This window comes from Pogoniulus pusillus, chromosome 30 (genome assembly GCF_015220805.1).
Source record: "Pogoniulus pusillus isolate bPogPus1 chromosome 30, bPogPus1.pri, whole genome shotgun sequence".
NCBI classification, from domain to species: domain Eukaryota; kingdom Metazoa; phylum Chordata; class Aves; order Piciformes; family Lybiidae; genus Pogoniulus; species Pogoniulus pusillus.
In genome coordinates, this window is record NC_087293.1 from 6,020,084 (window position 1) to 6,035,939 (window position 15,856).

Here is a 15,856-nt window from a genome sequence, read left to right on the forward strand (position 1 = left end):
AAAGGCTAAAAGCTGTAAAACTTAGGTTTGGAAAGTTCCAGTGTTCGGATGATGAGAGAGCTTGAAAAAAAATAGGTTTTGAATGGGCTGTCAAGTTCAGAGCTAAAAGTGAGCTTTGAGGTACTCATTATTGGAAACAGAAAAATTAGCACTTTAGGGTCACAGCTGCTTACCTCTTTCCTCAGAGAATAATGTGAATTTTGGTCTGAGACAGGGACTTTCAAAAGGCTCGAGATGAAACTGGACCACTCATAAAGGAGTCACTAGTCAAGCAGAAAGCATGTACCAGAAGAAAGTGCTTACAATCATCCAAGGACTAGCTGCTTTCATCCAGTGGATCCCAGCCCAAAGCATTCTATGAAACAGAACAATAAATTAGTGAGACTGTACAGAGACACTTGGCCACCAGACTTTTAAGAAGCAACAGAATTGTTTCCCTGAGAGGGCTGCCCAAACTTGTTATTATTTTCAGACTTCACAGTACGTTCCCCAGATCTCCAGCAAAGTGAAATGGGAAAGGTAAACTCTGAAGCATGAAAAAATAGCAGCCAAGTGCGTTAGCTTCAGCCATAGCCCAGTGGCAATGGGAGTGAATCACCTGTCCTTGTTTAGATGATGGCTCAGCCAAGTTGTTAATTTCTTATGACTCAGTTTTTCACAGCTCAGTTCTCAAATCTGGACAGCATTTTGCTTGGTTCAAGTTTAACTGTGGACTGACTTCCCAAAAGATTCCAGCTGTGGGATCTAAGTTGCATTTGCCCAAACCTGAACAAGTCTCATGCAGGTTTTAATGCTCATTTGAACCTACTCTTGCCATTTTAAACTCTGCATGCTCTTTTAATTGGCATTTAGAATATATCCCATGCTATTCTCCTATGCAGACAGAAGATTTCCCACAACATAAATACTAACATTTACTGTATTTGCATGTTCTTAAAGCATAAAGACAACAGAATATTCTTTCTGTGCAGAACAGTTGAAATCATGTATCTGTTTGTGGCTTGGATATGCCCACCCCATTTGTGGAAAATACTGAGAAGTCAGCAAGGTGCAAAAGTGAACATTCAGTGACATTTCAGAGCATCTCTGACCGTGCAAACTTCAGCACACTGTGTGCAACAAGACAGCGAGGCTCAACTGAGCTGCAGGGAATCGAAGTACTCCCCTGCCTCATGATGAGCATCCAGCCCATAGAGCAGAGGTCTCTCACCCATGCACATCCTCAATAGCTGTTTCTATTTCTGTCTCACTGTGAGATGTCACCCACTTATCCATAGGAAGACTAAACTGCTTATTGCTTCAAACAGAGACACAGGCAATTAAACCAAACCCCTACTTGCAAAACGGCATTCAGCCTATTTGCCCTCTGCTAAAAAAGGACCTTGGATGTTGCAGAAAGCATACTCTCAGCTTTCCCAAGTTCTAACTTCTGTTTTGGGCTTGGGAGGGCAAGTTCAATGCTTTTGAAGGCCTGTAGCTCAATCATTCCTGTAAAGCAAGCAGCAGCCTGACTGCACACTGCCTGTTATCCTCAGCTCCATGTACAGTGTCACCGTCCTGGGAAACACAGAATTGCTTCTGCCTCTGAAGAGAGAAGGCTTCATTCATTGACAAAGTTGCACTGGTGTTTAGCAAATTGTCACTGTTGCAGCATGACAACATCTTTTGCACACCACTTACTGTACCAATGCTCAAAAAACTATCTGAGTGTCACCAAAATCATTAGGTTGTCAGAACAGAGGAGATGTCTCTTTGCCACTTAAGGAACAACCAGACAAATGCCATCAACTTTGCCAGCACAGCTCACTCCATTCTACAGTATTCTCTTAAATTCAACACATGACATCAGTCTTTGTCCACGTAGCCTCCTTATCTACAACGCTTTGAGATAGAAATAGCTTTAGGAATGGATGAAAGATGCATTTAATTTTTGCCAAGTGCCATGCCATTACAGTCATTAGCCAGAATTGGTTCCAACAGGAGATTACAAGCAGCGGGAATTTAACGTGCTCCTTCTGCAGGATTAATAGATACATGTCACATAATGCTTTTGTGCACAATGACAGCTTGAGGCTGTCAACTTCCACCATTTCCTGATTAAAAAAGTGTCAAATGAGCTTACACCCATTCAAGAAGAAGATGCAAGTGGAGATAAATTGTTATGTGGCATACGAAAGCTAAGAAGTTTTTGGCAATGGGATGTGGTGGGTTCAGGGGGCGTTTGAGTTGGATCAGGAAGCTGCCAGTGTTCAGCTCCGAGGTTTCCCAGATTGCAGTGGTTTAGAATATCTTCAAATGTATCTTTTATCAGGGGAAAGAAGTTCAATAAAAGCTGCTTCAGTATAGTGGCTTTTTTGTAGTCTTTGAGACAACTTCTGTTGCCTATTGTGGTACAACAAAGGGCATTCTCTTTTGGACTTGGTACACCTCTGCCAAGCTATTCCAGAGACACAGGGAATATGCAGAGTGGGGGCAAACCCAGTCATTTCTACCATGATTAAGATGGGCAGCCTTGGAGTGTTAGCAGACATGAAACACAGAATACCTGAAGTTAGCAGGGACCTCTGGAAATAATTGCATCCCAGCCCTCAGAGCTCAAAGGGTATCCATGTCTGTGTGCAGTCAGGTTCTGACTGTCTCCAGGGATGCAGCTTCCATGGCCTCTCTGGACGTTGACAGCAGCTGGTGAGTTAGAATTGACAAGAGCCAGGGAGCAGTGAGGGCAAACTGCTCCCTGAAGGACAGGAGCTTAGAGCTCAGCAAGATAATGCAGGTGGCAGAGTATGGACCTCACCATACTGCGCACAGCTTGATGGCACCCAAGTGAGTAGGACAAGCCCAGGAACAGCAGCTGGGATTAGCTGAGAGTCCAGACCACCAGACACGTGTGGTGACAAGAAGTACTGAGGCCAGCTGGGGAAGTCAGCATTCAGGTCAGCAGGGTGCACAGTCAGGCACAGGCATGGCTGCGGTGGACCTAGAGATGAACATATCTAGAGCCAGCCCAGGCAGCAAGCTGAGGCGAAGCCTCCAGCCAGAGGCTGTGGGTGAAAGTCCCATGTGAGGCTGGTCAGGACCATTACGGTCTGTCACTGCTTTCAGGGCTCCGAGGAAGAGAACGCAAATGAGCTGGAAATCTCTGCCAGCTGATAAATTGCAGCCCAACTCGGAGGGACAGTGTGAACGCAAACAGATAAGGGCCCCGCACAAAAGCATAACGATCTCTATTCTCTGTTTGCAATGGCAATTCAGAGGAACTATTAACTCACAAACTCAAAGGCTTGCACAATTCAGGATTCAACTGAGCGAACTGGTGCCTTCTTATTATGCAAATACAGGAGATGTTTTGTTCTGGGAATATAAAACGATTTGGGCATCTAAAGAAGCTTTATTCTTCTGTCTGTCGGTATTATACCATTACACTTAAATCTCACATATTTTACCATAAGAATCCCAGGGAATAAGAGGTTTCCTGCTAGAAATACAGCTCTGGAGGAGTTGCCTTTTCACTCATGGGCTGAGTATCTGCTGGGAGAAGGCTTCTCGGTTAGGTCAAGGCCAAATAGCTTCTCTTGCAGCATAGACAACTTACTGGTAATGGACTGTAACAATGCCATTTTAACACAGGCTTCATCTAGCCCACCAATTTTTAATGGAGACTCCTTGCAATTTTGATAAGAATCTTTTAATCACTGTGATTTGTAATTTTCCCTAGGGCAAAGACCTGTGGAAAGTGTCCTTTTGATTGCATCTTAAGACTAAAATATTTTCTCACTTGGGAGATACATCTCATTTGACTGAAATACCTTCTTTTTCCACTTGAGTCAAGGTGGAAGAACACTCAATTTTTTCATCAGTCCTTAAAAAATTAACATCTCCTTTCCATTTTTTCCTTAGAAAACAAACTAGATTACTAGCAGAAAGGAGGAGCAGAGATCAGAGGCTACTTTTGTTTCTTTCCTTCTAATGGCAAACCCTCTGACCTGTTTCTTGATCAGAGGTAAAGTTAGCTTTACTCCCAGCTTTACCATTTCCAAAGGAAAAAAAAAATCTGTTATAAAAAAAGGCAAGAATTTAACAATCATCAAGGCTACCATATCCTAAATAAATAAAACTGCAGATAAAGGTCTTTGGACTGCATTTCAACAACAACAAAAAACCACAAATCCTTCTACTTTTTAATAGAGGAAACAGGAATATATATGAGACTTCTTGGAAGTCCTCAGAATTTATTTCACAAGCATCCTTAGAAGTTATTTCACAAGCAACAGGACAAGCAGCAGCTTGGATGACCAAATGACACTGTTTTCATTGAAACAACAGATCATATCTGCCACTCTTGTGCTGTCTGGGAAGTTGGCACCTGCCCTTCTCCAGTACTGCATTGTCACAGATTCAGCTGAATCTGCTGCTGATTCAATACCAACATTCTTCATCTCAACTCAGAGGTTGGTTTTTTTGTGTTGCCTTCCCTTCTATCTGTGTGTGTGGGGAAAGGGTCTTGTGAGAGCAGGCTGTGTTAAGCCAGGACACGCATACTGGGATTTCTCCTAACCTACACCAGGCAGCTGTATTTATAACACTGCCAAATATCATCAAGAAGTCATCACATTGCCTATTTGGAGATCAACAGTTTAATACTCAGTCTAAAGAGAAAAATGAGTGTGTCAGCATGGATCTAGAGGTGTAGTCATTTTGTCCTTATCAGGAAAAACAAGTCACAGCATGTCTCCTGAGGAGAGGATGGCAGTGATCCAGCAATGGCAGATTATCACCATCACTTTTAAAATGGTCTGGCAGAGCTTTTTATAATGTTTGTCATGCTACATGTTCAGGATTAATTGTTGCCAGGAGATTATCATCTTCATTCATATTAAAGATATTAAATTAATACCACGGAAGCTTCAAGTTCACTGGAAGGTAAAAGAGGATTTGTTATAAACTACCAGGACTTGTTTAAGATTATACAAAATCCAATGGGGCATTTCCCTACCTACATTCACCTCTTGTGGTATCCCTAGCAGGGAGAAAACAAAAGAATGCTTTATATCAAGAGTCCTTTGATGGTTCAACCAGAGTAACAAAAGCAGTACCACACCAGCTGGCCACCAGAAAGTCTGAAACTTAACGTGTGTGCTAGCAGGTCGCAGTTTCCAAACAACTGCTCCAAGAAAGCCTTTCCTTTTAGAAGAAACACTTAACCAAACCACTTTTGTTGCTGACAGAGTCCATCTAATAGCAGAATATTCTGAACTTGTATTTAAATCAGAACAGAAAAAAAGATTCAAACAGCTCTCAAGCTTTTAAGAGATGCATTTAGAAGAACTGAAAATTTTCATAAAGTGACTGCCAAGCTAATTTTGGAGCTAAGGATGTTAGATCAGAGCAAGGCTGTATTTTCATGAGGCAAAAGAAAAATTAGTAAAGAAGATACTTTAGCATTTTACTAACCTCAATCCATAGGTCTTCTTTGCTTCGTCTATTTGCTGGGTATGAATAGGAGAAACAGATGATGAACATGATTAAGGAATTAAATAGGATTTCCCAATAAATAGTTAACAGGCATTGCCTTAAAGCCACGGAAAAAAAGGAGTTCTAAATGTTAGCATTTACTGGAAAATGAAGAGTATGGTTTTGATTGTCTCTAATGGCTCAAGTTTACAAGTGAGAGAGTGTACATGCCAAAATAACTGGTGTCAAACAAAATGTTAAGATACCAAGTTACAAATGACAAGAGATTTGAAAACACGATCAATGCCAAGAGTCTGCAGATACACCTCAATGGCTGTCAGCCTCCTGACAGAGCCAGACTGCTCAATGCCAAACAATTAACTCGGCTCGACAGAAGCTGCCATGTAAGTGGAAGCAAAATCTCTTCACCTGTAGAAAAACAAGAAGTACAGTGAGCTGGCCAAGTGATTGATCAACGGGTTACCCATCAGCTGACTGAAGAGCCAAGGAGGAAGCTGTTGGACACACCAAATTAATTCAAGTTACAGTATCACACTATCACACAGTATCACAGTATTATCAGGGTTGGAAGAGACCTCACAGATCATCAAGTCCAACCCTTTACCACAGAGCTCAAGGCTAGACCATGGCACCAAGTGCCACGTCCAATCTTGCCTTGAACAGCTCCAGGGACGGCGACTCCACCACCTCCCCAGGCAGCCCATTCCAGTGTCCAATGACTCTCTCAGGGAAGAACTTTCTCCTCAACTCGAGCCTAAATTTCCCCTGGCACAGCCTGAGGCTGTGTCCTCTCGTTCTGGCGCTGGCCACCTGAGAGAAGAGAGCAACCTCCTCCTGGCCACAACCACCCTTCAGGTAGTTGTAGAAGGCAATAAGGTCACCCCTGAGCCTCCTCTTCTCCAGGCTAACCAATCCCAGCTCCCTCAGCCTCTCCTCGTAGGGCTTGTGCTCGAGGTCTCTTTTAATAGATGTTATCACAAATCCACCTCTTGAACTATGGGGATTATACCCACATGGACAGGCTGAGCACAACTGATGAAGTCTGTCAAGAAACAGACTAAAGGAAACTGGTAGCAAGGATTGGAGGACAAATACCTCATGCCTCACTTTGATTTCATCATGAAAGGTGGAGAACTTCAGGCCACTTTTTACCTTTTCTGTAGCAATACCTTTGTCCTGTTAGCTTTCCTAAATCTCTTCCTATCTGAGAAAATCTAACACCTACAATCACCCAAGGCTGCAAATGATTCAGTCATTCAAAACTTCACAAAGCACTTTTTTTGATCTCAGGTGAACCTGAGCCTTCACAGGGAAAACTGATACCTCTTGAGCAGCTTCTAATGTCTGTCAGGAGAATTATTACTGTTTTGAGACAAGGCTAGTCTGCAAGGGCACATGGAGAATGGAAGTTTTGTTGTCTGAACTGGTACCGTTCAAAAAATAATATTTCTTTTTCAAATCTCTTCCAAACTTGCAACTCCCAAGACAACAAAGGTAAGCTCTTCCAAGTTGTTTTGGAGAGCCAGTGATAGTATTCCAAGAGCTTCTGGTATGCAACATGCACACAAAGAATCCGAAGTACCTCCAGCTAAAGAGTTGCTTAAATTACTGGATTTGACCACATTTAAAGCAAGGCAACCTCACGTTATATTGCTTCCCCAAAACCGAGAACTCATAGAAGTGAAACCAGTTGCTCACAAGTCAGAGTGACCACAGTGCCTTCCTCGTGGCCTCCCAATCCCCACTTTCTTCCAGTTTAACTCCCTGCTGTAGCAACTGTATATATTTCCCCCTGTTCTGCTGTTGGATGCCCGGGAGAAGAGACCAACCCTACCTGGCTACAGCCTCCTTTCAGGTAATTGTAGACAGCAATGAGCTCTGCCCTGAGCCTCCTCTTCTCCAGGCTGCACACCCCCAGCTCCCTCAGTCTCTCCTCATAGGGTTTGTGTTCCAGGCCTCTCACCAGCTTTGTCGCCCTTCTCTGGACACGTTTCAGCATCTCAACATCTCTCTGGAAGAGCCCCGAAACTGTACTATGACAGGCTCCAGAATGGATTTACAAGCAGTTACAGCAGAGTTAGTGTCTGTGAACAGACCAAAAAAAGCAGCAGTAATTTCTAAATGTGAATAGATACAAAAGAGTTCTTTTGGTAAAGCAGTTCCAGCCCCTTTAATTTGGCACAATGTCCATTCTGATTGAAAAGAGAAAAAAACAGCATAATAAAACTACTACTACTTTTTAAATTCTGGAGAACATAACTGCCCATGAGAGAGTGCTAAATGCAAACAAACCTCAGTAAACGGTGAAGAGTGTATAAAAATGCAGCTTAATCTAAGTTTTCCTGGAGCTAAATGCTCCATCTCACATCATGCCACAAAAGAGAATAAGCAAAGTGAAAAAAGTGAGAAAATAAGGAGAAAACGACTAAAATACTTGTTCACAAGAAGGGAAAATATTTTAAGAAGTCATTAAAGCAACAACTTGCCCAAAGAGAATAAATCCACAAAGCAGCAGCCAAACAAGCTGCCCAGTCTATTTTATCTGAGTTGGGCTTTTTTTCCTGTTAAACAACTGGCATCTGAGCTGCCAATTATTTAACCATGGTGAGACTTTTAACTCCATTTAGGAGGGAAAAATACAGCTTCTGGAAATGTAACAACACTGCACAACAATCTACCAGCTGCCCACAGAATTTATTTGATGTCCCTTTTTTATCTGTCTCTACTAGTATTGTTTTATCAACACACACAGGGTGAATGTGTTACACTGGTTACTGTGTCCTGGTCAAAGCATCACAAATAACTTTGAATTAATTAGGTAAACAGTGGATAACATGATTCTGCATTACCATTTAGATAGCTCTGCTTCACAACAATACATGTGCACAATGAAATTACTCTGCATCAGACACAGCATTTTATACTGGCTGTAGGAGTATAAATTCTGCTAATTATTATTGGCCAAAAACTGAAAAGAAACCAGATTGCTGTTCCCAGTGGTTTAAACACTGCTCCTGCATTCCAAATAAGCACCAGCAAGTAGCAATCAACTACCATTTGGATCATGTTACTCAAAGCCTGCCTTGTATCAAGACATTATTTCTCTTCTTGCTTTGAACAAGATTTTAGAAGTTATTAATCTCTGTAGTTCTATGTAATTAACTTAGCAAGTAGTCTGTGAGAAAGTGTAACTTTACCACACTAATTTCTCAATCCATGTCCAACCTCTACCTACTCTCTATAACATTTCTGAAAAAGTAGGACATGAGTCACTAGAATCATAATCTTTCTGATCATATACCACAGATCTTTTTCAGAGGTCATTAAAAGGGGTCATTCCACTCTATGAAATCAGGTAACTGGCAGTAAGGGGACCTTCTGAATACACCAATTAGTACAAAACCTCATAGTTAAAAGCAGGCTTGGGGGAAGAATTCACATATGCCTTTTGTCCTCATTTGAAGACTATTTCAATCAAAATATTAAATAGTCTCAGTGTAGAATGAAGAAAGCATAATAATGTGCAATTACTCAGAGGCCACGAGCTTTCTGGACAGTGTTATCTGCTCTAAGTCAGTAAAAGATAAGTCACTAAGCACCTTTCTCAGCTGTTAGCAAAGATTTGAAGTCAGAAGCACGCCTGTTATACAGTCACAAACATACACTCTCTTTCCTGCAGCTAACTAGACAGAGCAAGGCACGTTAAGACAAAGAGGCTACTGACCATTAGTTACTAACTTCAGAAGCCTAGCTCCTCAAATGGAGGCTTGGAGATCTTTCTAAACCATGGATGGAAAATCACATCGCTTGGCCAAAAAACTGTTCGCTGTTAACATCCCATCAGATAGGCATTCCTAGAATCTTCTGTGCATGAAGGAAGATAAAAAGTGGTTATCAGCTTAAGGTGCTCAGGCAGGCTAGACAGTTGTTATTTTAAAAACCAGTAAGTGCAAAAAAACCCAAATTATGTAGCAACAAAAAAAGTCATCCCCAAACAATGAAGGACTCCATAAAACCTCTATCTAATGAAAGACGTTTCCTTCTTTATTGTTGTGTAATACTTTCACAGAAACATGGTATTTACAAATATACACATATAGGCTGCTGATCATAAAATGTTACTGAAGAATTAGTCAAAAAATCAATTTACAAAACCCAAAAACTTTCCAAAGATACTCTGGCTGTAAAAGTTTAATGAAATTTCAAGGAGATGCTTCTGTACACAAAGACAGGTTTCAGCTCCTCGAGTTGTGGGAGTATTAGACAAGTTGTGAAACGAGTGAGCCAAGCTCAGCTGTACATTTGAGATGAGGCAGTTTATTTTATTGTTCTTTTCATACAGTTGCTTGATGGTCAGTTCAATAGTTCTCAGGAGGCACTAGTGTGTATGTTTTTGGAAGCTGCAAGCATTGCTCTCACTTTGGCCATTAGATCCTGTGGAAAGCAAAAGGAAAAAGATGAGACATGTCTGGGCTTTGAAGGGAGTTAAAGCATGTGATTGCAAAAACTTGCATGAAAGGGCTGGTTTATGCTCCAGCAACATAGAATCATAGAATCCAGCAGGTTGGAAGAGACTTCCAAGATCATCCAGTCCAACCTAGCACCCAGCCCTAGCCAATCAACTAGACTATGGCACTAAGTGCCTCATCCAGGCTTTGCTTGAACACCTCCAGGGAAGGCGACTCCATCACCCTGGGCAGCCCATTCCAATGCCAATCACTCTCTCTGCCAACAACTTCCTCTTAACATCCAGCCTAGACCTGCCCCGGCACAACTTGAGACTGTGTCCCCTTGTTCTGTTGCTGGTTGCCTGGGAGAAGAGACCAACCCCACCTGGTTACAGCCTCCCTTCAGGTAGCTGTAGACAGCAATAAGGTCACCCCTGAGCCTCCTCTTCTGCAGGCTGCACACTCCCAGCTCCCTCAGCCTCTCCTAGCAGGGCTGTGTTCCAGGCTCCTCCCCAGCCTTGCTGCCCTTCTCTGGACACCTTCCAGCACTTCAACATCTCTCTTGAATTGAGGAGCCCAGAACTCCTCAGGACACAGTACTCAAGGTGTGCCCTGTGTTGAGTACAGGGGAAGAATAACCTCCCTCATCCTACTGGCCACCGTGCTCCTGATGCAGGCCAGGATGCCATTGGCTCTCCTGGCCACCTGGGCACACTGCTGGCTCATCTTCAGCTACTCTCTACCAGCACCCTCAGGTCCCTTTCTGCCTGGCTGCTCTCCAGCCACTCTGTCCCCAGCCTGTAGGGCTGCTTGGAGTTGTTGTGGCCAAAGTGCAGAACCCTGCACTTGGCCCTGTTAAATCTCAACCCATTGGCCTCTGCCCACCCATCCAGCCTGTCAAGATCCCTCTGCAGGGATCTCCTATCTTCCAACAGATCAACACCTGCTCCTAGCTTGGCGTTCCATTTCTTGCATGGAATATTTAGATTCACATAGATCAACAGATACCAATTATGAATGACACAATCTGGATAAAGTTCCTATGACAGCAATCGAAGTGTGCTTTTATTCCAGTGCTACAAAATGTACTGCATAAATGTGGATAGGAGTTTCTATGCAACAAAACATAGGAATCAGCCAACTGAAATGGAAGAAACTACGACTGTACCTTCACCAAAACTGTAATGGTCACACAACTACTAAGCATTAAGAATTTAAAAGAGAAAAGAAAAAAAAGAAGATAACTGGAAAGAGAGTTCTAACAACTACTCTGTAAGAGAAAGATTCTTTTGTTTGCTGAACTGAAAATTTACCTAGCACTGGTATTTTCAGAGTGACTGAAACACTACCTGAAACTGAACAGCAACTCTCAGTCTCGTCTGAATATTGAGCACAAACAACATTACAAAAGAAAATGAAATTTCATTTAAATGCCATCAAATAAAAAGTAAGTATCAAGAACAAATTGAAATTGCTCAAAACATTTCTTTACAAATGCAATACATATGACTTAAAATCCCGAGTTCCTTGAAAGCACTTTTCACCTGAAGCTCTCAAAACACTTCATAGGGGAATTCAGTACCATTGCCCCACTTTACAGATGGAAGGATTTGAATGAGAAAACTACTGAATTGGTCAGGGTAAGCCAGCACTTTGGCAGCCAAATAGTCTCACCAATTACTCAACATAAAATTCTTTGGGTCCTCAAAGATAAGAAGATGCTAAACTAACCTATATTAGGAAATACCTTGCAGATTCACAGAAGTTTCATTGCTCTATTTTACTTTTTGCATAATGGTACTTAAGAAGTGTATTTTACTATGGCAGCCTTTCCTCTTCCTCCAACTGCACTTCAGGCAAACAGACTAATACTAAACTAGCAAATGCTATACCATAAGCAATATTTAGCCCAAGAAAAGCAAAAGCCAAGTACCTCTGTCTTCAGAGAGGGATGTTTACTGTACTTTGAAGACCGTAATGGAAACCTGTATGTTGCTTTTCATACCAGGAATTTCCATGTACTCACTTGGTAGCCTTAGAAGTGCTATGGCATTAGTTATTAAATTACTTTCTCTGCTGCCTATACTTCCTATTTTCCATTTTCCTGAATATTCTTTGGTTTTGGTATCAAAAATTGATCAAATATGGTATATAAGGTACTGGTCTACTAGTATTACTTCCCAACTCTGACTATTTCCCTGGTGGAAGTAAATCTTAGAATAAAATTAATTTACAGAAAGAATAATCTCTCCACTGGTGAAAAAAAAAGAACAATTGTGATTTTATATTGCAAATTTTCAAAAGCTTTCCTCTTTTAAACCTGGCACATTCAATTCAAAGAAAGTTAAACATGCACAAAGACTCTAAGAGGCTGAGTGAAATAAAAATTTTAGTGAGACCATGAAGCAGCTTTTAAAAAAAGGAATGGAATTACTTGGAGAAAGGTTGGGTATCTTAAAATTTTGTTAGAGGAGCTGAACACATTTAGATTACTGCACAGCATGTGGAGGCACATATCCCATATGCCATGATTCACAGCAGACTTGAATGTATCAACAAAATCATAACAACAGTTCAGAGACATAAACAGCACCAAGGCTAAGATAAGTGAGCTGAAGACGCAGCTTAATGCAAGGCAAACACTTAACTCCAGTTTGCATGAGGATGTATTTTTCCTCTTCTGCCAACACTACAAACTTAGCCTTTGCTAAGGCATTTCTCTTTCCCTCTTTCTTCCAGGAAACTTAAGAGCACTACATGGTAAGATGGGCTCTCTGTAACATCTGCTGTTACTAACTAAGGTACTGTAGCATAACACGGATTTTCATATCAGCAGTGGAGATACTGCAGCATAATGAATTTAGCTTGGTCTTTAGAGGCTTGATTAAACTTGAAAGGGCAGTAGTTAGAGAGGCAACAAAATAAGCTTCTCATAAGCAAGCAGGTTACGAATGACAATGAACAAGTCTCTAGATCAGATGCAAAGCTCAAAACTGTACACAATAGCAAGAGAAGAAAGCACTATGATGGACGCACTTAATTAGGCAACACACTGAACTGGCTTGTTTGTACCTGAGTGATTTTACTCTGCACTGAAGACACAATTGCTGAAGAGATTTGGCCATCTTTTTCCTGAGAAACTCCCCTAAAAAGGTAAAAATAGATTTAGAAATTCCTAGTGAATGTTTTAAGAATGCATTTCACTCACAATCACAATTCTGGGGTTTACTGTACAAGTCTCTCATATGTTAGTCAACAGTTCTCTCATTCAACTAGAAGCCACAATGACTCGCAGTCAGAAGAATCACTTGTACAACTGAGAGAATCTGAACAGAAGCCCAGGAATTTTTAACAGGAATGCTCTAGATTCTGTATGAACAATTTCATTATGAATCTTGCACAAACATTATTACTCAAACCACCCAAAATTCTCCTTCTAAGTGTCATTCCCTTTAGTGAGAGTTCTTAGGTTAGCACTGGGTTGCAAGGATTTTTTATGTACGTTGAGAGGTTTACTCCAACAGGCAACAGAGACCCAAAGTCTTCATTAGACTGATGCATGTAGTGTCATCTTCCCAGTGTCTTCTCCTTTTAGTATGCACACATACAACAAAGAGTTCCTCACCACACAAGTTAGGTCAAAAGGCACACAGTCAAGAAAGAACACTGCTGCGGTATCATAGTAAAAGCATAGATTACCTGGAGCGTTCCTGACTGGATTCCCTGCTCTCCACAGGAGAGACACTAGTTGAATGTACAGAATTTTTGTGTGTGGATGGTTTGCCTGGTGACATGGATGGTGAAGGAGACCTAGCTTTGGACTTGGTACGTGATCTAGACCGCCTCTTCTTCTTCTTTTCATGGGGACTTCTGTGACAAGAAAATATTTTAATGAAGGATATTTAGGCAATATTGCATTAGTTCAGTTGAAATTACTTTTCACATTCCTAAAAGCTTATGTAACCCTCTTTCAGAGGATACTTCTTCTACATTTAGCAAGCATCAGTCTTACCCCAATACTGCCCTTCTATGGTTGTGCAAAATACTTTCTCAGGAGGTTTAGGCTGGATGTTAGGAAGAAGTTCTTTGCAGAAAGAGTGATTGGCCATTGGAATGGGCTGCCCAGGGAGGTGGCGAAATCACCATCCCTGGGAATGTTTAAAAAAACAGGCTGCATATGGCACTTGGTGCCATGATTTAATTCAATGGTGTTGAGTGATAGATTGGACTTGATCTTGAAGATCTTTTCCAACCTGATTGATTCTGTGCGATTAGAGAACTACTAGTACCTGAGGTTCTCACTTGGAATGCTGCTTCACGGGTACACAGGAATTACTGACCAGAATTTGGTAATTTGAAGGATGGCAACAAAAAGCCAGTGGTCACTTGCAGAATAACTTTGCTAGAGTCCAGTTCCTTTGCAAACAACATCAGATATTCGGAATGTAATAAATGTAAGAGTCTAAATCCCTTGCAATTTCCTAGCTCATACACAAACTACTGAATCAACTATGCAAGAGATCTACAAGGCAAATGCATGCTTCCTTTATTTCCTTTTAAAATAAATTAGCCCTTTCTTTGTGATCCAATTTGTAAGGCAACAAACTGCAGGCTCAAAATTCTAAACAAGCTCTTGTATGACACTTAAAACAAACCCAGACCTAGCTACATGCTTTAAGTGCAAAACATTTATGACTTAGAAATTAGAAACACAAATGTTTGTCACTATGAGAGCTGGAACAAAGAGCTTACAGGTACCTGATGTGTTCATTACTGGCTGAGGGGAAAACAGACATAGCCTTCTCATATGTAATACTAATCTCAAAGATAATTCAATTAGTAACATACTGGAGACAGAACTAACAAAAGCTTTATATTTGGTCAGGCATTTATACCTGTAGGATTTACACATCAGCACTGATATTACTGTAATTAGAATTACTAGAGTAATGCTTTCATTAGAGCTAAGCAATAGCTCAATTGAAGGCATTTCTCTCTAGCATGCACTTCAAGAAGTCTATTCATAACGATGTTGCTGAAGCTTCTAGAACACCTTAAAACATTGTAAAGCTCTGAGGCATCTTTCAAGTATCCCTATAGTCATAGGATTAGAGAATGGTAGGGGCTGGAAGGCATCTCTGGAAATCATCGAGTCCAACCCCCTTGCCAAAGCAGGATCACCTATGCAAGGGCATGTTTAGGCAGGTTTTCAGAGTCTCCAGAGAAGGAAACACTACAACCTCTCTGGGCAGCCTGTTCCAGTGCACCATCATCCTCACAGTAAAGAAGTTTTTCCTCATGTTGAGGTGGAACATCCTGTGTTCCCTTTTGTGTCCACTGCCTCTCACTCTACCACAGGGCATCACTGTATATGTTAAGAAGATTCCCTCTCAGTCTGTTCCAGACTAAACAGCCCCAGGTCACTCAACCTTTCCCCTTCAGACAGATGTACCAGTCCCTTCATCATCCTCATAGCCTCCATGGGGCTTCTGGTTCCTTTATTTCTTAGGAATTTGCTACTTTAAAAGCAGCTATACTATAACATATTAAATTCTCAAATAAATACTTTGCACATCTGAAGCTTAGAAGTCATCATACAAGTATCTGTTTTTTATATAGAATTTAACATTCTAGACCTAAAACTGCAAAAATTCCTTACACTTTCTTTCCATAAATAATCATTAAGTGGCAGAAGAAAAACCCCAGAGTCCTACTGGCCTCTAACATTTCATAACTATAGAAAAAACATCAGCTACAAAGTTATTCCTTGACTAGCTAATTATGTACTGTAATTGCAGAGTTTCTTAAAACATCATAATGTAATCAAGCTCTGAACACATTTCATACCTAATTCTTGGAAATCTCAAAAAACATTCATCATGCAAGAGGAATATTTTACAGTAATCCTTCTTGGTGTTTTTCATCTCAGATTATAA

At 41.1% G+C, this 15,856-nt stretch overlaps 1 protein-coding gene across 4 annotated transcripts in view; it reads right to left on the minus strand.

Annotated features, from left to right (window-relative positions):
• Positions 1 to 9,493: 9,493 nt before the first annotated feature.
• Positions 9,494 to 15,856, minus strand: part of SFSWAP (splicing factor SWAP) — a 49,486-nt gene continuing 43,123 nt past the window's right edge. For all 4 annotated transcript variants that reach the window (XM_064169025.1, XM_064169024.1, XM_064169026.1 and 1 more), the window contains 3 exons: positions 13,620 to 13,790; positions 12,993 to 13,065; positions 9,494 to 9,906 (listed from right to left, as the gene is read on the minus strand). In XM_064169025.1, the coding sequence (XP_064025095.1) occupies positions 9,900 to 9,906; positions 12,993 to 13,065; positions 13,620 to 13,790 (251 nt within the window). In that variant the 3' untranslated portion in view covers positions 9,494 to 9,899. The remainder of the gene's footprint in view (positions 9,907 to 12,992; positions 13,066 to 13,619; positions 13,791 to 15,856) is intronic.